The sequence below is a fragment of the Sinohyriopsis cumingii genome, chromosome 7, assembly GCF_028554795.1.
Source record: "Sinohyriopsis cumingii isolate HCF-2022 chromosome 7, ASM2855479v2, whole genome shotgun sequence".
Lineage (NCBI taxonomy): Eukaryota > Metazoa > Mollusca > Bivalvia > Unionida > Unionidae > Sinohyriopsis > Sinohyriopsis cumingii.
The window spans coordinates 86407879-86432078 of NC_142967.1; the positions used below are offsets into that span (position 1 = coordinate 86407879).

Sequence of the window (24200 nt, forward strand, 5' to 3'; positions counted from 1 at the left end):
GCGTGTGAGAGAGAGAGAGAGAGAACTTTTCAGAGTTTAAATCCCACAATTTTCCGGACTTCACCCTTACAAGTAACAGTGTTCACCAGTGTTATCAAGTCGACTGCGACTGTCTATGTTACCTCGAACAAGACCAGGGGTCTCAAACTCAAACCACCCTGAGGGCCGCATGAGGGGATTTTCAATGGCCCAAGGGCCGCAACACCTTTGTTATCTCCCATGACACCTTGTGAAGCCAATCATTTTGCGGGCCAAAGGATACTGTTTGGCGGGCTGCATCGGCCCGCGTGCCGCGTGTTTTAGACCCCTGAACTAGACTGTACGGCGTATGAATATAAATAAGTTAACTAAGTAAACATACATGTTCTCCAAATATTGAGCAGGTTCTAAAAGTAGGACGGCATCCTATTTCTTAACACCAACAGCACGTCAACAGAGCTGTTTGTAGCGTAGCTGAAATATCACATACGATCAACCCAGCATTAAAAGGGAACTAATCTACAACTATTCGTAAGTATAAAAATGCATATAGAGTAAGGCCCATTTTTACTGAAGACTTCCCTGTAGGTACAGATATGTAGAATAGGCTCTGAGCCGTCCTGCGGGTCGTGTGTGTGTGTGATTTGGATTTTTAAGGGGGCTTTAGCTTCAGTCATATCGCTATGATGTCTGCCGTGTGGCAGTTTATAGTGATGTCTAGCACCGGGATATCATGCCGCAGACATGTAGTATGATGTCCTACCCAGCCACATTATCCTGACACCAGGCAGACCAGTCCTAACACAAACCTCTTAATGCTGCACGCCTAGCGAGGCAGTTCTTAGTACCAATTTTTATACGTCTTTGGTATGCCTCGACCTGGGTTCAAACCCGCGACCTGCAGTATCCAAGGCAGACGCTCTAACCACCAGAGGCGACTAATTGAGGACATCATTTCTACCAGGATGCTTCCCGTGATATTACATACATACATACATACATACATACATGCATGCATGCGCACGCACGCACGCACGCACACACAGAGAGACATACATACATGCATACATACATACATAGGCAGACGCTCTAACCACTAGAGGCAACTAACTGAGGACACCATTTCTACCAGGATTCTTCCCGTGATGTTACATACATACATACATACATACTAATTTTCTCTCTTTTTCTCATCTGCTGCTCAGAAGATCTTGTACTTTATTTAAAGAGTTCTTTTTTTATAAATATATTTGTAGTTTAAAATCTTCACATTGTTTTTATCTTTGTTTTGCATACCATTTTAGAGATTCCTAGACCGATTTTCCTATGACCCTTGCCACCCCATTTTTGATATTTGGACATTTATGTTGGGGTGTAGGGTCAGAGTCCATTCCCTATCAAAAGGTTGGAATTTGCCGACACCATTTGATGTCGGCAGGGGGTAGCCACTTACTAGCCGGCCCAGCACGTTACTATAGGACACACAGCACTAATGGTATGGAAAAATGGGAACCAGCTTTGACGGGTTAGCTTGACCAGGATTGGTTAATAAAGTTATGTTGTAGGAAAAAGATTCTCTTGAGAGCTTATCCTAGTTATAATTAAAAAAAAAAAAAAAATTAGAGACATTGTTTTACTGATGGAATTTCAGTCCTTTAACAGTCTTGAGTTTGGAACACTCATTACAAAAATTAGTACCTGACTCTTTGGTGCGGAATTAAAAGCATGTTTCAAACACATGCAGGTCCAAAAAAAATGCCGCGGCTCATATTCTTTCCTCTACACAGAAGCTGACATCCAGGTTTCATCTATACTGATCAATATAGGTTTGATCATGAGCACTCAAAAAATTTAAGTTACTGAATTTTTAATATGGTGTTTGTATAGGTTTACTATGGGAACTGAATTAGTACCGTGAGTCATATATGACCTCTTATGTCACTGATATGTAGGTTGCGAGATTTGTGTAGTCATGTGACTCGGGATGCACATGGCCAGATTGATGTCAAATTTCAGCAACGACGTACATTCGTCTCATCTGTCAGCGGATTAAAGGCATGACGAATGATATGCTCACAATTTTTTAGAAAATAAATCATATTCCTATCGATTTCATGCAGGTATATCTTGATGAAAGGTCGTTCAAGTTTGCAGGGCCGGCTAATAAGCGGTTACCCCGTGCCAACACCAATTCTCTCTCTCTCTCTCTCTCTCTCTCTCTCTCGCTGGTTTGACATAACTTCATTCAGAGACCAGAGCACCACAAGCTCGTCATTTCATGGATTTTCGTCTGTATCTGGCTAAGATGGTCCAGAGAGAGAGAGAGACAGACAGACAGAGATGGGAGGTGGAGGGAAAGAGAGAGATAGAGGGAGAGAGGGAGATGGAGAGAGAGAGAGAGATAGAGAGGCGTCCGGGAGGGTTCGGACAATTTTATATTTAATTAATAATAAACAATGCACTAGGTTTAAGAAACAACAACAAAGCATTTAATGCATTACAGTATGTGTTACTTGGCAATTGCAACCTTGTATCATTGATTATATAAACACTGTAGATAAATCCCAAGGACAGTGTACACATACCGTTACGACAAACCATATGCTTGCAGGTTACCTGGTTTAAGTTCAGTTTCAAGGTTTTTATCCAGCTTAAAATCTTTTTCTCTCTCACTCCAGATTTCTGCGTATTTTGTCCCTTTTGAATGAGAGGGGAGGGGGGAACGGAAAGCAGAAAGGATTGCGATGAAATTGTGTAACATGTTAAATTCATTTAGAAAACGAAGATTATTTATAAATTTGATAGAACACCGGTCGAGTCATACCAAACACTTAAAAAATGGTACTAACAGCTGCCTCTCTATGCGCTCGGCATTAAGAGGTTAGTGTTAGAACTGGTCGGCCTGGTGTCAAGATAACGTGACTGGGTGGGACATCATACTACATATCTGCGGTATGATGCCACAGTGCTAGACATCACTTTAATCTGTCACACTCAAGACATCGTAGCGATATGACCGCAAAATTGTTAAAGCTGCGTTAAGATTTGAAATCACACACACACACACACACACACACACACACACATTGGTAGTTATATTCATGCGTCACTAATGATGAATGAGTGAAAATTCATCATTGATCTATAAACCTAGAAATGACAGAACGCAGAATGATTATGTATGCATATTATTGCGTCATGGTCGGATCATCATTTGATATACCAATAGTATTGGTATAGCGCCATGGTCGGATCATTTGATACACCAATAGTATTGGTATAGCGCCATGGTCGGATCATCATTTGATATACCAATAGTATTGGTATAGCGCCATGGTCGGATCATTTGATACACCAATAGTATTGGTATAGCGCCATGGTCGGATCATCATTTGATATACCAATAGTATTGGTATAGCGCCATGGTCGGATGATTTGATACACCAATTGTATTGGTATAGCGCCATGGTCGGATCATCATTTGATATACCAATAGTATCGGTATAGCGCCATGGTCGGATTATTTGATACACCAATAGTATTGGTATAGCGCCATGGTCGGATCATCATTTGATATACCAATATTGTTGGTATATCAAATTCCTTATTACCAAAACTTTAAATGCCACGCTATTTTTAATGTATGTGGTATAAATTTATAGTCACTGTTTGGTTAGGAAAGAATTAAACGTTTAAACTATTAGTAGGGATTGATATGTGGGTTAGGTAATATATTTAAGTCAGGAATATTCTTGTAATTGTTGAGGAATTATGGGATTTCTCTTAGTACCGTTTTCTTAATATTGTCAAGAGAGGAGACAGTGACTATAATTATATAATCCAGTAAACATACGAACATTGTTGATACTCATTGACCTTGGTTTCAGGTTAGTAAAATCGGAAGTTCCCTCAATTACAAATTTACCCGACTTATGCCTTGCGTTTCAAGTTGTCAAAATCCATCTAAGCAGAACATGTGAATTTGATCCCACTAAGAATAATGTTATATAAAGATTTTTAAATAATAATAAAAACAACAAATATGAATTATGCCTAGATATCCCATGGTCTCGTAAATATACGTACCTGCATTGAGATCCTATTGGTGTTTAAACGAGAAATACACAGAAATGTAACGAAATGTTTGCATGCCCCGCCTTCACCGATATGAGATGATTATTTAGTATTGCTCAGTTGTGTCTGTTTGCCAATAAGAATTCCTTTTTATATATGGATTTAGATTACTTTTACTTCGAAATGCATGCAGTACCTTCCGAAGTTAATATTCTCCTCTCCTTGACAAGGAACATTCATTTGCTGTAATAAAAACCATGGAAACTATTTGGACGGAGGAGGGAAGGAAGTTCGTGTTTAATTTGGTCCGGATATTAACTGAATATTAAATCTGAATTAAAATTGGAATAGAAGAAATTATAAATTTCTTTTTCCAACATGATGTTGTTACTGATAATATGACCTTGTCCCATAGATATGCCAGTTAGATTTCCAGGCTGAAGGTACATTCGACCCCGCTTTTCCGCTGATCCAACATCTAATTTGCACGTGCGGTTGTACCACGTGAATTTTATTCAGGAAGGTCCAAATATAGGTAATTCCTGTCGATCTTAGGGGTGTTCTGGCGCTTGTGGCCAGAAATAATAACCAGCCTCAATCGCTACTCTGATGTTTCTAAACGACCGCTCTGGTGGCTTAAGTGGTTAAGAGGTTAGTGTTAGGACTGGTCTGCCTGGTGTCAGGATAATATGACTGGGTGGGACATGATGCACAATGTCTGCGACATGATGCCCGAGTGCTAGACAACATAAAACATAAATTCTTATCACAACTATATTTCAAATACTCTTGAACATCAATTAAAGGTGAAACAACTTTTTGGTGAAAGTCCATGAACACACACTCCGATAACTAATTGATACGGACGTCCAAGTTTATATGGACGAGTCCAGTATTTGCATCGGGAGGAAACGGCAGCTAATTGACCCAGTTACACACAAAAGCCAGCATTGTTGTTGTTGTTGTTGTAGGGCTTAACGCCATTTTTCAACACACGATAGGCTATACATGGCGGCCAGTATTAATGGTGGAGGAAGAACCCGGGAAAACCCCAGAAAGAACCACCGACCCACGAGAAGCTACTGGCAAGCTTTCTCACATATCCACATTAGCCGAATCCGAGACTCGAACCCACGCAGACAGAGGTGAGATGGCAGTGATCCGTAACGAAGAGCGCTTTAGACCACTCGGCCACTCGGGGCCCCAAAAGCCAGCATTAGTCGGTTGCCTAATAGTGTACTTGGCAAAGACCCATTAACTCCACTCTCCTTAGTGTGAAATTGCCAAGCGTGTTACAGGTGCACGGAACGAAGGCCCACAGTGAGTATTATTAACCTATTAATAACAGTTTATTATTTCTGGGTTATGTATTCAGGTAATTTAAATTTGAATGAAGTAACTTTGTGAAATATCCACACATCAAAATTTTCAAAATAGACTATTCAGTGTGACAATAATCTCTCGCCATTGCTTCATGGAAGAAATGTAGGACAACAGTTTGTTCTGAGTTTTCAATATCTATCAAAGGTTCCCCCAAACTGTTCATCCTTATAAAGTCTATATTCTCAGCGCAGTACCATGACACTACCACCGTACTGAACAGAGGCAGAACACTTCCTCCATCAGATAATGAGCCTGTACGCATGTATCAGACAATATTTTACCCTCCAAAATAGCATGTTGTTGTTGTGGGGTTTAACGCCATTTTTCAGCACACGATAGGCTATACATGGCGGCCAGTATTATTGGTGGAGGAAGAACCCGGGAAAACCCCAGAAAGAACCACCGACCCACGAGAAGCTAGTGGCAAGCTTTCTCACATACCCACATTGGCCGAATCCGAGACTCGAACCCACGCAGACAGGTGAGATGGCAGTGATCCGTAACGGAGAGCGCTTTAGACCACTCGGCCACTCGGGGCCGAGAAATCACCTTAAAAATCATTGGATCGTTTGAAATGTGGTCGACAAGCCACCTTAAAAATCAATGGATCGTTTTGAAATGTGGTCGAGAAGCCACCTTTTGACTAGATATTATATTCATACTCAACTTTCTAAAATATCAGAACTCTTTTGAAAATGAAATTGTGTACATTGTTACAATTCATGCATTGATGGTTTTGTACTGAGATGTATGATAGCGTTAACTTGATTTTCACCGGCTTCCATACAGGGCTTTGCAAGCAAAGAGGTGCTCTTTTTGTTGATAATGGAATTTTATTTTCCTTAATGTTTTATACAAACTTCAGCCTTGTGTCAACGCAAACGTTACATGATAAAGATAATCCCGTCATAAAACCACGCTCTAGTCCAATAGGACACGGGCGTTTACACCGTATAGGGCAAATATATGTTTTTGTTGTAAGAATACGCAGACAGAGGTGAGATGGCAGAAATCTGTAACGGTGACTTTATACACGCGTTCAGGCTAGATACGCGTGATTATTTATAAACGATATAGCATTTTTTTTTTTAGGAAGACTTATCAGTTCCGTTATTTGGCAATATGCCAGAAGTCAGCAAGGGTAAAACCGGGATACGCTCAGTTCCCTTATTTGGCAATATGCCAGAAGTCAGCAGTGGTAAAACAGGAATACCCTTAGTTCCGTTATTTGGCAATATGCCAGAAGTCAGCAGTGGTAAAACAGGGATACGCTCAGTTCCGTTATTTGGCAATATGCCAGAAGTCAGCAGTGGTAAAACAGGGATGCGCTCAGTTCCGTTATTTGGCAATATGTCAGAAGTCAGCAAGGGTAAAACCGGGATACGCATTTGACAATATGCCAGAAGTCAGCAGTGGTAAAACCGGGATACGCTCATGGCAATGCCCATGAAAATATTCCAGAATTAAGTACCATTACATAGTATCTGCAATACAACACACCTAAAAGTCTGCTCTCCTTTTGCCCAAATCGCTTCTATATGTAGATATTTTATTTATAATGACCTCTAAACACTAAAGTTCATCTAAATAAAGAGTTTGGGCACAAGCGTGGTCGAAGTGTTTTATATATTCCTTGGAAATCGCCGTTAGTCATGACGTTAAAGTCTCAAGGACAGTTATTGCCATGCCATGATATGGTCATTAAGTAAAACAGTAACCTCGTTATGACTTGACGGGTTCTTGAGCTATCCTATCAATATAGTGTTGTTGAGTACAGGAATTTGCTTCTCCGTTTCGTTTTCTTCTTATTGTTGGATGCTAGATCTTCATCAACCGCCCCCAAGTTTATACCCATTACAAAATAACAAACTCATAAACTCTGCATTCTTTACAGAACTGTGATAGCGCCTGTCGAAGATGACCCATGCTCGTCAAGTGACAATTTTACTGTTTACTTTGTGTTTACGTCACATTTGGTGCGCTAATGGTGCTTCTAGACCCAACATTGTGCTAATGATTGCTGATGATCTCGGATATGGTGATATTGGTTGCTATGGAAACACAACATTGAGAACGCCTAATATCGATAAACTTGCCCAAGAAGGTGCAAAAATGACGCAACATCTGACGACGGCCAGTGTGTGTACACCCAGCAGAGCGGCTTTGCTGACCGGCTGTTACGGTATTAGATCAGGTCAGTAGGATATATTTTTGGCTGGTTTAATGTTATCCATGATCAACGGTTCTTCCGTCATGCATATTATTTTCTCTCGATTATGATTATCATAGATGACAACCAATTTTGAACAAAGCTTTATCACAAGATTTACGTAATATTCAATATCGATTTTGTTATACCAAGTTAGGCTTCTCTTTAATTTTGAATTTTCCTCTTGTATACTAAACCAAACTTCTTCAGCTTCGTTTTCACAAGGCGTCCATGTCGAGTAAATAATTTCTAGTTTTCTTCTGTTCTTATTACTACAATAAGAAGCATCGGTTAAAATGCAAATTTATTAAGTATTTCAGGCCACCGGCCAATACCACCCCCACCCATCCCCACATACATACATAGATAAACACACACACACACACACACACACACACACACACATATATATATATATATATATATATATATATATATATATATATATATATATATATATATATATATATATATATATATATATGTAATTAGACCCCACCAAAAAGTTAAATTCCAAGTCTAGAAGCCTGTATCAACTCAGCTGAAAACGACACTTCCAGACACAACAACCATACTAGCAGATACTCTAATTTGACAAAAGAAGAAACAGATGCCCTACACTCGCTGAAAATCAGAACAGACATCATAATTAAGACTGCATACAAGGGTTCCGCTGTGGTCGTTATGAATAGGGAAGACTACATTAGTGAAGAAAGTTGACAACTAAGTGACGCTAGGTTCTACCAAAACTAGATCGTGATCCAACGCTGGAATATGCAAAAACCATCATAAATATTATTGACGAGGCGTACCAAATCGGGCACATAGACCAGCAAACTACTTAAGCCCAGAAAACCCAAGGGCATGTAGATGTACATATTACCTTCTCCCTAAAATCCACCAACAAGGAAACCCGGGCAGACCTATGATCTCTGGCATCCCACAGAAATGATATCAGAATATTTTGATCATTTTATGAGACCACATGTCCACAAATTACCATCATATCTTCAGGACAAGACAGATTACCTCATCAAAAGCAAAGCAAGCTAACCATAACTGCCAGATACATTGCTTGTTTCCTTAGACGTCACATCTTTGTATAGGACTCACGGTACTAATTAAGTTCTGTTATATATATCTGATTTAATTCATATTTATTTTAATTTAATTGTTTGTCAGTTGTTAAATTTGTATTCTATTATATGCTATTATAATGTAAATGTATTCACTAGAGATGATACTTTGTCAGAAAATAGATTGACCTTGACTGTTAGTTTATAAACACCAGGTGTTGATCTAAATCCTGACCTTGTTTCAGAAATTGTTACAACCTTCGTAAACAAGTTCTATTTTATTTTAAAATGATTGGTTGTTTCCAAGGTCATGATGGGACTACATGATTTAAGATGTAAACAATTTTTTTGTATTTTTTATTTCTTGGAGTATAATGATTGGTATTCGTCAGGGTCATTTTTTTGGTGTACGTGACATAAAACGATCACGTGACCCCCCGTTTGATTTCGCAATTTCGGTTTTTCCATTACTACGCATTTGCTAGTTTTAATAGAGATGCTTTGAGAGAGATTTCCCAGTTTGGGGATTTTTACACTGATGTCAAGTTATTTTGTCGTAGCCAGATTTTGGGTTATAATTTTCTTCAGATCAGTTGGATTTTAAAAGGATTAATTCTTTTTTCTCTGGAAATATTTTGAGGAGTGCTCACTTAAATTATGGAAAGACATTAGTAGTGAATGGGGTGAGATTAGCGACAATGGGAATTAGCATTAAAAACACCCCCTAGGTAAGATTAGCGACAATGGAAATTTAACATTAACCACCCTGGGTAAGATTAGCGACAATGGAAATTTAACATTAACCACCCTGGGTAAGATTAGCGACAATGGAAATTTAACATGGGCAAAAAACCCTGGGTAAGATTAGCGACAATGGAATTTAACATTGGAGAAAGGAAAAAAAGGAAATATCCATTTTAGCGACAAAGGCATTCGCACAATGGAAAAAAAATATCGATTCTAGGGACAAAGGCAATTGAACATGGGGAATAGAGTTTGGGTCTGTCTAGGGACAAGGGGAATTGAACATGGGAATAGAGTTTGGGTTTGTCTCGGGACAAAGGGGAATTGAACATGTTAGAAAAAAAAAAAAACTACTTTAGGGACAAGGGGAATTGAACATGGGATTTTTTTTTTTAAAAAAAATTAAAAAAGGGGTAGGCAATCGAAAGGCTATCTCTTTTCGAGAAATGTGGGTGGCCCTGAAAAGGGCCTTTGGTTTTATGTTAATATTAATATTAACATAGACGGCATCTGTAACATCTTCTTCTTCTTAAACTCCTTCTAACTGCAGGTCCATACACAAGTACCCTCTTGAGGCATCCTTGTCTTTCTATGTAAACTCTTCTCATCCATAGACTAGTATCTGTCCTATCGACAACAGTCCACTTGGACCGGACATACATGGGTATGTCCGTCCTGAACATCATTGTTGACACAAGGGAGGAAGATTGAACGTAGGTCCACATCTTGAGGTTCCGAGAACAGGTGAGTGATTGCACTGAAATGCGCTTATTTATAGGGAGAGGAAAGGTTGAAACGGATTGAGTTCATTGACCAATCCAAACACGCGTGACAAAATTCAGTCAGCCCGCATCCAATCCGAAGAGAGCAGTCTGTGACGTCACGTGGTCTATATAGATTCGCTAGCGCCTGTGTGCAGTCAATCTATGCGACAGTGATTCAACATGACGGAAACTCAGAAAACGATTCACTGGGGTGCACCAGCAGTGGAGACCGCCCAAGGGAACCCGGACTTACTTTCAGAAGAGGTACATTGGGATTTTGTGGATTTTCTTACCTCGCAAGAATTTGTTCCGGAACCTTCGTCTCATTCTTCATTACCGCAAGTGGAGAATTTTAGACAGAGACAGAAAGAAGAATTGGAGAAATTTATGCAACGACAAAAGGAAGCGGAACAAGCTTTTCCCCTACAGCAACAGCAACAGCAACAAGAAGAGGTAAGAAAAAAACAAGAAGAAGAAGAAGTAGCAGCAAAGAAACAAGAGGGTGAAAATCAAACGGTCACGGTACTGTTTGACATTTTAGCGGAGTTAAGAAGTCTGAAACAAATGTATCAGACTTCTTTATCACGACCGAAGAGAATACGACCTTCCCGAGCTAAACACGCCAACCCTGTGACTAAGCCTATCGTACCACCCTTAGTGATTTCAACCCAATCATCATCATCAGAAGTAGGCCTCGGCCGTGGTAAAGGCTTAAGGCAGTTAAAGTTGATTGCTTAAACTCACCCCACACCAAAAAAGGCCCTTTTCAGGGCCATCCACTTCTCTCGGAAAGAGATAGCCTTTCAATTTGCCAATAACTCAAAAATCAACAAAAAGAAAACCATTTTACCCTTATAGTACGTGTCTGTGTATGAGTGCGTGAGTGTAGCTTCTTATTTAAAATCAAAACTCAAAGACACTTACCTTTTAATACTTAATTTATTCTTTTCTCCATAGTTACAATCCAATTCACAATTCACAACAGAGCACTTTAAAAAGTTCATAGACTTCTTCTGTCTCCTTGTTTAGTCTCTCTGTTTTTTAAATTTCTTCACCATCACAGGCTTTTCCTCTTCTTTCTCCTCACTTTCTTCCCTTCTTCTTTTCTTCTCCTGCTTCTTTTTCTTCACCTGTCTGCTTTCTTCCTCTGAAGAATCCCTCTCTTCTTCTGAAGAATCCCTCTCTTCTTCTGAACAATCCCTCTTTTCTTCTGACTCCTCTTGTTTCGTTTTTGGGCAATCTGGAGACCAATGTCCTTTTTCTTGACAATAATAACAGGTATCTTGACTTTTGTCTTTTCTAGCCCCTTTTTTTCTTTTTTGACGGTCTGGACACTCTGAAGACAAATGCCCTTTCTTCTGACAGATATAGCAAGTATCTTGACTTTTATCTCGAAAGGAAGGAGAGTAGTTCGTCGGCTGGTCTGAAGAGAATTTTCTAATGACCCCTCGCAAAGCTCTGATGAAACGTTCCATCTGGGTAGTCTCTTCCATCGTTGTGCTCGGTTTGAGAGTGAAATGAATAGTGAAAGGACAAGACACACACCCTTTTATATACGCTGGTCTGTCATGACTATAAATTAGTCTTTGGTGTTTAAACTTGAGTCATTTGACGTTTTGCACTCAAGATGAAACGATCCTATTCATTCGAGAAGAAAGAAGAAGAAGAAAGTAAGAGGCAGAAACGTGATCTATCGCCTCGTACCAGAGCTGAAGTCTTGGCACAAATTCATGCCAGTGATTTTGAAGAGGACATGAGTGAACCAGAATCCGAACCCTCTAAACAAAGTTCACCACCCTTAGTCAACCCTGAAAAGTACTATTCCATTCGAGAGACGGAAAAGCGCTCCTCTAGAAAATTTAGAACCACGGCTTACACCTACACAGTGAAGTTTAAAGATTTCAAGTCCGACGTACCATTGGAGAAAGCAGAAGGGTTTATCACCGAGATGTGGGATTCTTTTCTCACCGCACTCAAGCGACAATGTCAACCCAAAGAAGACGATCGCTTGACACTATCCATAGATCTCGACAGCTTGAAATCCCCTGTTTGGATCGAGTTTAGCAGTCCCGCAGAACTAACCCCTTCCAAAGTCATGGACAAGATTCAACACGTACAACAATCTAATGACCAGTTTGACATCACCGATGGTAAAGCCACACTGAAAATGGCCCAGGTCTCTCCTCCTCAAGGGACCGGACAACGCAATAAGGTGTTATTGGTGAACGACCTTCGCAACACCAAAAAGAGTCTCGTCCAAATTCACAATTCTCAAGACCAGATGTGTTTAGCCCGAGCCATCGTTGTGGGACGAACCTATGCCAACAAGAACGACACGGTAGAATGGAAAAGAGCCCGGAAAACTATTCAACGATCCGACCGAGCCAAACAACGAAACGAAGCAGAACTCCTGTTACAACAAGCCGGACTGTCCAAAGACACACCCTGTGGCATTCCTGAGATGCAGAAATTGCAAGATGTCCTAGCTCCACTCTACACCTTGAAAGTGCACCCTCAAGAAATGCGCGGACCAATGTTGTTTCGAGGCCATGACTTTAAGGACGGAAAATACATTCATGTCTATTATCACGATGACAATTTCGATACCATTACCACTATTACTGGATTCCTGGGATACAGTTATTACTGTGAGAAATGTGACTATGGCTATAACAATCGAGAGCAACACAAACATTGCGGATGGAAACGCCCAGGATGTTTGGCCTCTACACCCTGTCTGAGCGAAGGACAAGAAAGAGTACATTGTCCTGCTTGTCTGCGCACGTTTGTCAGCCCTGCCTGTTACCAACAACATCTGAAGACGCAAGGTTCACAGCAGAAATGTGCTTGTCAACTGCTGAGATTGTGCCCTACGTGTCGACAAGGCCTACGTACCAACAGTACCAAGACACACGTATGTTCAGGAAAAAAAATGTCACATTTGTCACCACATCGTGGACCTGCAACACGAATGCTACGTGCAAAAATACCAACCCCCACCAGAGAAAGAAGATGGTCACAAGAAGAAAGGCAATTTCATCTTTTTCGATTTCGAATGCATGCAAGAGACTGGCATTCACATTCCTAATTTCTGCGTGGCTCATCGAGCGTGCGAGAAGTGCATTCAAGAACCTATCTTCAGTCATTGCCCTCACTGCAGCAAGATTCCCGGAGGGCGTGAAAAACTCTTTCGAGGACCGAACACGTTAGCCGATTTTGCCCAATGGGTCTTAGATCCCATCGACAAGACGTGGAGCCAAGAGGACATCGAACGTTACGGAGATTGTCATCGTCATGCCACAGTGATGGCTCACAATTTCTCCGGATACGATGGACAGTTTCTTCTCAGATACTATACGGAAGAAGGCACCGAACGTCCTAAAGTCACTTTGAACGGAGCCAAAATAATTTTCATGCAAGTGGGACAAGTGCAGTTTAAAGATTCGATGAGCTATTTGGCCATGCCTTTGAGTCGAATGCCTAAAACGTTTGGAATGACAGAAATGGCTAAAGGGTACTTTCCACACTTTTTCAATACGGAAGCCAATCAACACGCCGTTCTACCCCATTTGCCCGAGGCTCACTATTACGACCCCGACAACATGCGTACCGAACAACGAGAAGCTTTCTACGCTTGGTACCAGGCTCACGCTTCGGACCCTTTCGACTTTCAGGAAGAAATGCTAAAGTATTGTCGTTCTGACGTGGACATTTTACGGCGTTGCTGTGGAAAATTTCGAGAACTGTTCATGGAACACGGAGGGGTCGATCCTTTGAAAGAAGCTTGCACCATTGGCAAAGCGTGTTCCTTAGTGTATCGACAACGATTCATGCCTGAAAACACCGTGGGTGTCATCAGTCCTCAAACGACCCACTATGTCAAACGTCAATACTCGGTCAAAGCCCTACGTTGGTTACATTACTTGTGCGACAAGGAAGACAAATGGATTCAGCATGCCCGCAACGGAGGAGGCGAAAAGACCGTCGGAACGTATTCGGTCGATGGCTGGGACTTATAAAACCCCAAGATCGTGTACGAGTTTAACGGTTGCTTATTTCACGGATGTCCCGTCTGTTACCCTGATCGTAGCACTAAAAATCAGTTTTTACAACGAACCATGGAAGACTTGTACCAGGACACTTGTCAGCGACGCCTAAAGTTAAAACAGGAAGGATACCAAGTGGTGGAAATGTGTGGAACACGAGTACGATCACCGTATGAAAACCGATCCCGAGTTTAAACGTGCCTTGGAAAGTTACAAGCTGATGGACCCCCTAAACCCGAGGGATAGTTTGTACGGGGGAAGGACCAATGCCACCTGTTTGCTGTACCAAGCCGACGAAGAGAAAGGAGAAGAAATCAAATACTTGGACGTGTGTTCGCTGTATCCCTACGTGTGCAAATATTGTCGCTTTCCTGTAGGGCACCCGCAATTGTTAACGGAACACATCGACCTGAAAAACATTCGACAATACGAAGGCTTGATCAAGTGTAAAGTTTTGCCTCCCACGAACCTATACCATCCCGTCTTACCTCACCATTGTCAAGGCAAACTGATGTTTCCATTGTGCTGTACTTGTGCCGAAACGTGCAACCAAGACCAACCTTGTCAGCACACCCAGGAAGAACGTGCCTTGACGGGAACCTGGGTCAGCGTATAATTGTTCAAAGCTCTGGACATGGGATACCAACTGTTAGAAGTGTACGAAATTTGCCACTTTCCCAAGACGCAACAATACCACAAGGGTGAACCCAGTCAGAAAGGCAACGTCCGTGTTTACCCAAGACGGAATATTTGACAGAACCTTCCCGCTACTTTCAGATGATTCACGACAAAACCAAATACATGAAACACGTGGACCTCGTTCGCGAGGATTTGATCTTGGTCAATTACGAAGAAGATCTGGACTTTGTATAAGACGACCCCTTTGGAAATGTCATCATTGCGGCTTACGTGACAGCTCATGCTCGCTTAAAATTGTACGAAGCTTTAGAACTGTTACGGGAACGTGTCCTGTACTTTGACACGGACAGTTGCATTTACATCCATCACCCGAGTCAACAGCACCCTGACATCGAAGGAGACCGTTTAGGAGCCTGGACAGACGAACATCCCGACGACAAGATTCTAAGTTTCGTCAGTGGAGGTCCCAAAAATTACGGCTACGAATACCGGGACCCACAAGGTGAAGTGCACACGACGTGCAAAGTGAAAGGACTGACTCTGAATTATCGTACCAGTCGTGTGGTGAACTTTGGGGTATTGAAAGAAGCCTTGCAATCGGGAGAGGATGGAAACTTTAAAGTGACCACCTATAAACCGAACAAGATTGTACGTTTGCCCACTCACCACATCGTCAGTCGGCCCTTGGAAAAAGTCTATCAAATCGTGTACCAGAAGCGAGTTCGACTTCCCAATCATTTCACCTTACTGTATGGACACGTCGGTATTGGTCTGTATATAAAAAGGAACCTTAGGCAAGATCGATAGTTCATTGTGACTACTAAGACCGAGCGAACAAGATGAATACTTTTAGAGAAACACAAAACAAGTTTAGCCAGGCACAATTCAAGTGTGGGGCTTCTGATGTGGAATGCGATTGTGAGCCTTGCGACTTTTCAACCTGTGTTAGTGACGGTGCCCGAAGAACCCGTCACCCAGGACAGGACTGTCGTGGACAGGGCTGAAAGACCCTTTCGGGAGGACACTTGTGTGACCTTACCCTCTATAGAACTGGTCAGAACATTACCCAAAACATGTTGTACAGACACTTGTGTTTATTCCACGTTAATGGTTATCATGTGCCTTTTATCCTTGTACTTAAGCCTTTGGCTTTTATGTATTTTTTTTTTGTCTTTCGTATTCATGTTTGAAACATTCAATGAACGTGTTCTGAAAAAAGTATATAAACTCTCGTCTTGTTTGTTTTCGTGTCACAAGTGACATTCCAGACACTATGGCTACCTCTGCTGTCTCTGCTCCCTCTTCCTCTACTGTCAAAGTCATCGACGAACACTTAGATCGTGCCAGTTGGTAGGCTTTGTATCTTCGCCATCCCTTTAACATGCTCATTGCTGGACCTACCGGTTCAGGGAAAACCGAATTCGTCAAACGTTTGATCGAACATAAACATCATTTGATCGATCGACCTCCTCAGCGGATCGTGTGGTGTTACAAAGAGTGGCAATCGGCGCACAGCCTCTTGCGAGAAAGTCAAGGCGATTCCATAGTGTTTGTGGAAGGCATTCCTAAAGAAGACGACGGCATCGTCTCTGACTCCCGTCAAACCCATTTGGTCATTTTTGACGACATGTTAGGAGAAGACGAAGAAGAAATTAAACTGTGGTTCACGCGCAAAGGGCATCACCGTAATGCCAGTGTCGTTTACATCACCCAAAATTTGTTTCAACAAAGTAAAGCCCATCGCACCATCAGTCTCAATGCGTATTACGTGGTCTTGTTTAAAAGCCCTCGAGATAAATCGCAAGTGCAAGTCTTAGCCAAACAGTTAGGGACACCTTGGCTGACTCAGGCGTACGACGATGCCACTCAAATGCCACACGCCTATTTACTCGTCGATTTGAAACCTACGACCCCCGAGGATTTGCGATTTCGTACCCACTTGTTTCACCATTGGGGCCAAGACGGAGGGCCTGTCCTGTACACGTCTCCGTCCTCGAGTTAACTTCACTCCACAAAAAATCTATAAAAACCTCAGACCCTTTTCGTCTGTCTCACACACATTTTGAACATGACGTCCCTTCAGTCGCATCTTCCCGTCAAATTGATTCGTGCCTTGTATGGCATCAGTCGAGAAAAAAATCCACAAATACGAGCTCGTGTCTTAGAAGCTAGTCTCAAAGAAGTCTTACGATGGTTCACGGTGAAGGCACGTCAATTACTCCAAGGAATCATTCATATTCCTCATCAAACCAAACGCTTTTTCGATCGAAACAAAGTCGCTTTGGTCCAACTGGCCGATCCCTGCATCGACACTCAAACCAAAAAACAAATCATTTTGAAACCTGGAGGAAGCGGTACACTAGGAGGGGTCATCATTCGCTCTCTCTCAAGATGGGATCCTAATGCTCCCAAACTTCTCCCCAAGAAAAAAGTCAAACGAAGCTCCAAGAAGAAGAAGAAAAAGACCAGGTCCCCAAGAAGAAGAACTTCTCCAGTGGCGGGACTCTCCTCTGACCAGACACCACCACCCCGGAAAAAGAAAAGAAGCCCCCAGAAAAAGAAAAGTCCACAGAAGAAAACTAGGCGCAAGAGAGGCACTTCTTCGGCCAGGACGCAACCTTACACTCGCAAACCACAACCTGCCACGGCGGTGACTGCGTCTCCGGCAGCCTCACGTTCATCCACTTCTCCGTTGATGACACCAAGAACTGAAGAGTACTTGGAGACGTTGATCACACCAAGAACTTCTCCGTTGATGACCCCAAAAAGAACTTCCCCAGTGGCAGGACCCTCCAATTTAGTGGCAGTGGCTGCTGCTCACAAAGTACCTTCTCCCAAAATCAAAGTCCAAGAAAGATCGGGCATGTTACAAAGTTTACTGGATTTGTCCAAACAAGAACTGGCTCGATTTAGTCCGTTGCGTACCCCTGCACGACGTGTCATGCCTATCCTTAAACTGATACTACGTAAAGACAATCAGTGGCGACGCGTTCCAGTATAAAAAGGCCTGTGACCAAGTCGGGGGTATCAGTGTTTTTTGGTGCTCCTGAAGACTCAAAGATGTCACCCTCCAGAAAACCCCAAGGAAAGAAAAGAAAAGGACTACCACCACGTTTAGTCAAACATGGGGACATGTTATCTGTCCTGTACAAAGCTTCTCCACCTCTACGAAAAAAACTCATTCAATCGGCCTCCAAAGAGGTCATCGATACCGTGTGCGAATGTTGTTTGAACGTCTTGAAAGGCACGATCCCTTTGTCCAAACACCAGAAACAATGCTTAAGCAAACATCGTCACGTTCTTCGCCAAATGGTTCAAAAGAAAATTCCCATTCGTCAAAAGAAGAAGATGTTGGTCCAACGTGGAGGCATTTTACCCCTCTTGTTAGGCCCCTTACTGAAAGGAGTCTTGGGAACCATGTTGGGAGGACTAGTGGGAGCAAGATAAAATGGCCCTCGGAAGTCCCAAGATCTCAGAATCGACCCCTGACAACCCCATGGAAGGACGAAAACTAGCTTTAGTGCCTTACAAGCGATGGGTGGAATACCATCGTTGGCAAGAACAACGCACCCCGCATTTACCACCCAATCCCCACTTGAGTGAGATGTCCCAGTTACAACACGAATTGCAGTCCTTGATGGATCGCCAAGATTTGTCCGAAACAGAAAAATCGCAAAAGTACGGTCAACTCTTGCAACGACTGCAACTCTTTCACCAGAAAGCTTTAGACGACACAGCTCTACCCACTCTGAAAGATTTTAAGACCTTGATGAAAAGTCCAGCACCATCACCAGTACCAGTACCAGTACCAGTACCACGACTACCAGTGACCAAGACAGAAAAAGGAGAAGAAGAAGAAGAAGGGTTTCAAACTCCACCAGAAAAAGTACGCAAGTTAACAACACCACCTACCTCCAGAATTGGATGGATTAAAAAGATGATGACCACCCCTTCTTCATCACAAGAGAAAAAGAAAGTGAAGACAGAAGTGAAGACAGAAGTGAAACAAGAACCGATATCCCCCGCTCAGACATCCTCCTCGACACCTATTGCCGGTCGCACACGCAAAGCATTGCAATCCAAGAAAGTACCCCAAGAGAAAAAGAGTAGCATCTTCCAAGAGTGGGTGCCTTATTAACACACAAACAAACACAAAAAATGGAAAATGTCTTAGCCAGCATTTACTACGATCCCTCGCATCCTGCAGGTTACGCAGGAGTTCAAAAATTGTATCGTGCTGCCAAAACTCGATTGAAAAGTCTCCGTTTACCTCAAGTGCAACGATGGTTACAAGAACAAGCTACCTACACTTTACACAAACCCATTCGACGCAAGTTTGCCAGAAGTCGCACCCGAGTGGAAGGCATCGATCATCAATGGCAAGCCGATTTAGCCGATGTCTCTCATTTGGCCAGCTACAATCGTGGCTACAAATATTTGTTTTGTGTCATCAACGTCTTTTCCAAATTTGCCTGGGTCGTGCCCTTGACTTCCAAATCGAGCAGCGAGTTAGTGCGAGCCCTGCAACGGGTGTTGAAACAAAGCGGTCGTCACCCTCTTCGATGGCAAACGGACAAAGGCACCGAATTTCTGAACCAAGCTTTCCAAAAAGAATTAAAGAAACGTGACATTCATTTTTTTACCACCGAGAATCCCGAAACCAAAGCCAGCATCGTGGAACGTTTTCAACGCACTTTGAAAGAACGCATGTGGAAATATTTTACGCATCACCACACTCTGAAGTACATCGACATCTTACCGCACCTGGTGCAAGCGTACAACCAATCTTACCATCGAAGCATCGGACGTGCCCCGCAAGACGTGACTCCCGACAACGAAGTGCTGATGTTTGAGCGCCTGTTTGGTACGTCCCCGACGAGGGGTGTCCCCAAGAAAAGTGGGGAGTTGAGCGTAGGAGATTGGGTGCGCATTGGCAAAACCAAACACACTTTCGACAAAGGTTAGTTACCTAACTTGACGACCGAATTGTTTCGCGTCACTGTACGAGTGCATGGCCGTCATCCTGCCGTCTATAAATTGGAAGACATGAACGGAGAAGTGCTCAGAGGAACGTTTTATTTTCCCGAGTTACAACGTGTCACCAAAAAAGAAGACGACGTGTACGACATCGAAAGCATTCTCGAACGCAGAACCCGTAAAGTGGGCAAACGACGTGTCAAAGAAGTGAAAGTACGTTGGAAAGGATATCCACCCAGTTTTGATTCTTGGATCGACGCTTCGCAAGTCATCGACTATAAAAAGAAGTGACCATCATGCCCTTTCACACAGACGCAGCTACGTCGACCACTCCTTCACCTAGTTCTTCTGTGCAAGATTTACAAAAACAACCCTTGTGGGTGTGGTGTGGAGAACGTGTGCCTAAAACGCAAATCGTCTTTTTCTGCCAAATCTTTGTGGTGTATTGTGTCATCGGGGCAGCCATCGCCAACTTGAGTTTGCAACAAGGAGACAAACAATTGTGGACATTTTATTGAGCAGTTGCATCGGTTACCTGCTTCCTAATCCCTCCCTGAAATTCTCTTCGAACGGGAACCACGGGAACCATGTGTCCAGTGCCAGTGTCAGTCACCACTCCAACAATAACCACAACCAGAACCCCATTTTGGGCGGAGACACGCCTCTGACGTCCAGTAACCTCTTGGACATCCACAGAACTCTGGAATTATGAGTCACCAAAACCAATTTTACTTAACCTTACCCAGTGACAGTTCCATGGAGGTGTTTCCCAAGAACACGTTATGCTGTTACACGGCCAAATTACCTCAGGCCATCCCCTTAGATCACGAAGCCCATTGGGAAGTGGCTTTTTAGAAATGATTCACCCAAGAGAAATCGAAAACATCACTGAAACTCAAAACACTTTTGACGTCGAAATTCTGGACCCAACAGTGCAGCAAACCATGACGAACACTCCTCAACATAAACATCTTGCAAAGGACCTATTACCCCGTAGCAGTGACACTTCTCCTCCTTTTTACATTTATCACTTTAAAATTAACCCAGGCCATTAGTTTAGTGGTCAACACCTGGTGGAGGCCATCGCTGACAAATTCTATGCAGCCTTTGACAAAGTTCTGACCAAACTAAATAAACGTGTCACCATTGAGTACCACAAACAGTCTCACCGTCTACTCATCAAATTTGAAAGTGACGATAGAAGTATACGTATTAAATTTAGCCCTGGATTGTATGACATTTTGGGTGGAGACCTCAAAATGGTCACGAATAAGGAGAAAAAGATATAGAAAGCAGAGATTGACAACAACATGCATTTTGCAAGGTATTTTCGTTTCCCGGTAGAACTGAACCAGGGACTGAATTTGATCTTCGTGTACTCCGATGTGGTGGAGTACAACGTGATGGGACACACCTCCGTGCCGTTACTGCATGTCATTCCTTTCAAAGTAAATTCTGCCACGGCCACTGACGAGGAAGGTGGAAACACTTATCACGTCCACCGCGAATTTGTAGATCCTCACTATTTACCTGTCAGCAAGTCGTATTTGGACACGGTCAACATTGCTATAAAAGGAGATCTGGGAAAAAATATTCCATTCACCAAAGGAAAAGTCATGGTGAAACTCCATTTTTGAAAACGGTTCTCTCACGACTCGTAAGTCATGTATCCAGTGTACCGATGGGTTGCTCGACAGCGAGGACACGGTTTAGGAGATATGTTAAAATCGGCCTTTCGTTCGGTGGCTCCGGTGTTGAAACCGATGGTGACACGCGGATTGCACGCCTTGAAAGATGCGGCACTGACACAAGGCAAAGAATTTCTCCAAAATGTCATCATCGACAAACAAAACCCCAAAGAAGCCTTCATGAGGCAGGCAAAAATGTCTTGCTGCAAACGGGTAAAGACCTTTTGGGCCAACGAGACACACCTATAAATGCCCTGCACGCTACCGAGTCAGGCATTCAGCAAGGACAAGGCAGAAAGAGACGACGAAGAAAACACCCTTTCACCAGACTTCACACGTCTAAAGCGAGAAAGACCAAGAAAAGAAGAACCGTTCGAGACTTAGACGTTTTCGATTATTGAGAAACAACAACAAAAAAAAAATGATGCACCGAGAGTCTTGCGCCTGTTCCAAGTCGGAACTGGATCTGTTTGCCATGCCGCCCACGATGATGACCATGCAAGAATCCCAATGGGTGGAATTTAACCCCGTCTCCTCACTGGCCGGTTCCGCGCCCATCGAGTTTGAAATCAAGGGACAGCCCGAAGATTACATCGATCTGAATAGCAGTTATTTGTACTTGAAAGTCAAAGTTCTAGATAAGGAAGGAGATACTATACTAGACGAGAAAGTAGCTCCCGTCAACAATTTCATGATTCCTTGTTCAGCTCAGTGGACTTGTACTTTAATAAAAAACTGGTCAGCAGCAGCATGGATACTTACCCTTACCGTGCCTACCTGGAAATTCTTTTGACGTACGGAATAGATGCCAAGAACACCCATCTCAATTCCTGCGTGCTGTGGGAACCTGACGAAGCGGGCGAATTCGATAAAACAGGTATTGATGATGACCCCAAATCAAAAGATAGCAATGAGGGATTTATAGAACGAAGAAACAAAATATTAAATGGAAAGAGTTTAGAACTGATGGATCGTTTGCATTTGGACATGTGGTTGCAAGAGAAATATTTGCTGAACGGGGTGGATGTCCGCTTGAGACTGAATCGCAGCAGTGCCGCTTTCCATTTGATGGCTAATAGTGCTGACGTCAATCCCAAAAGCAAAATCGAGGAGGTCAAACTCTACGTACGACGCGTGGAAGTGTTAAAGTGGGAAACGACATCAGTCAGACGTTGAGCAGAACGACCGTCAAGTATCCCATGCGACGCGTGGAAGTGAAAACCTTCACCATTCCTGGTGGACAGCTATCCATGATCTAAGATCATTTGTTCCAAGGACAGTTACCCAAGCGTTTAATCCTTGGTATCGTCAAGAATTCAGCCTTCAACGGAGACTTCACTGAAAATCCTTTCAACTTTCATCACTTCAACGTGAAGAAAATCGAAGTCAGTCGCGATGGCAAGACCTTGTGTACCCGACCTTTCGAACCTAACTTTGATCCCACAAAGATGAATTACTTGAGATCGTACTTGTCCCTGTACGAAGCCACTGGACAGTTAGGGACCAACACCAGTCACGGTATTACGTACGAAGATTACGCAGGAAGCTATGCTTTGTGGGCTTTCGATTTCACTCCAGACCAAGGCAGCGACGAGGGACATTTTCACCCTATAAAATCCGGCCAGATTCGTGTGGAACTTCAGTTTGCAAAACGAGACCCTGATGTAACGTTGAACGTCATCCTGTATGCCGAATTCGATAATACCATAGAAATCAACAGTTTGAGAGAAGTCATTCTAGATTATTAGAAGCCATGGAAGACTGTTCTCCCTCTTTACCTAGTGGAGAAACTTTGGAGATGGAATGTGAGGAGACCGTGGAAGGAGAATCTCAAGACAAAGACGAAGAAGTTGTCATGATGAAGTCGAGATGGCCAGAACAAGAAGCCCATTTAGTCTCCTGTTTTGCCAAAAACTTGGTCGAAAAAATGACGGAATTGATCAAAATAGAGTGTTATGGATGTCAAAACGATCATCCCAGTCAAATTCAACACGATAAATGCCTGATGCTGACCCAAGAAGAAAAATTGGACGAGGATCTGGACGAAGCTTGGAGTCTCATCTGGGACGAAGACGTGTTACACCAGTGGTATAAAGACTTGCGTGAACATTCTTGTCCACCATTAGCCACTCAAGAGATCGATCGTATCGAAGCTTTCCTGAATCAGAGTGAGGAGACGAAACGAAGAAACGGTTATTTGTCAGACATTTTCAAGCAAAAAGTCAGGATCGAATTGATGACTTATTATTACCTGTGAAGAAGAAGAAAAAAAAAAAACACAAAACAATGGATACCTGGGAACTTTATTACCTTTTGAACCACAGTTAGTATACGGCTTCTTGGAATCCTGTCGTCTGTGCTAAAGATGAACTCCCTCATCGCAAACCTCAAGACCATCAAGCTTACGTGATCAACACGGACGACAGTCATCTCCCAGGAACCCACTGGGTAGCCGTTTACTTTCCTCAAGAAGGATGTGTGGAATATTTCGATTCGTACGGATTGCCCCCTTTGGAAGACGATCTCATCAACTTTATGAGAAGAAATGCCCAAACCACCCGATTCAATAATGTGAAATTACAAGGCACAGATTCCTTGGTGTGTGGACAATATTGTTTGTA

The 24200-nt window shown here is 42.7% G+C and overlaps 1 protein-coding gene across 1 annotated transcript in view; it reads left to right on the forward strand.

Moving 5' to 3' along the window:
- Window positions 1–297: 297 nt before the first annotated feature.
- The window catches only part of LOC149795666 (steryl-sulfatase-like), a 78030-nt gene continuing 54127 nt past the window's right edge, over window positions 298–24200 (forward strand). Inside the window, exons 1-2 of the mRNA XM_089965506.1 lie at window positions 298–510; window positions 7331–7630. Coding sequence (XP_089821632.1) covers window positions 7354–7630 — 277 coding nt within the window. The 5' untranslated portion in view covers window positions 298–510; window positions 7331–7353. The remainder of the gene's footprint in view (window positions 511–7330; window positions 7631–24200) is intronic.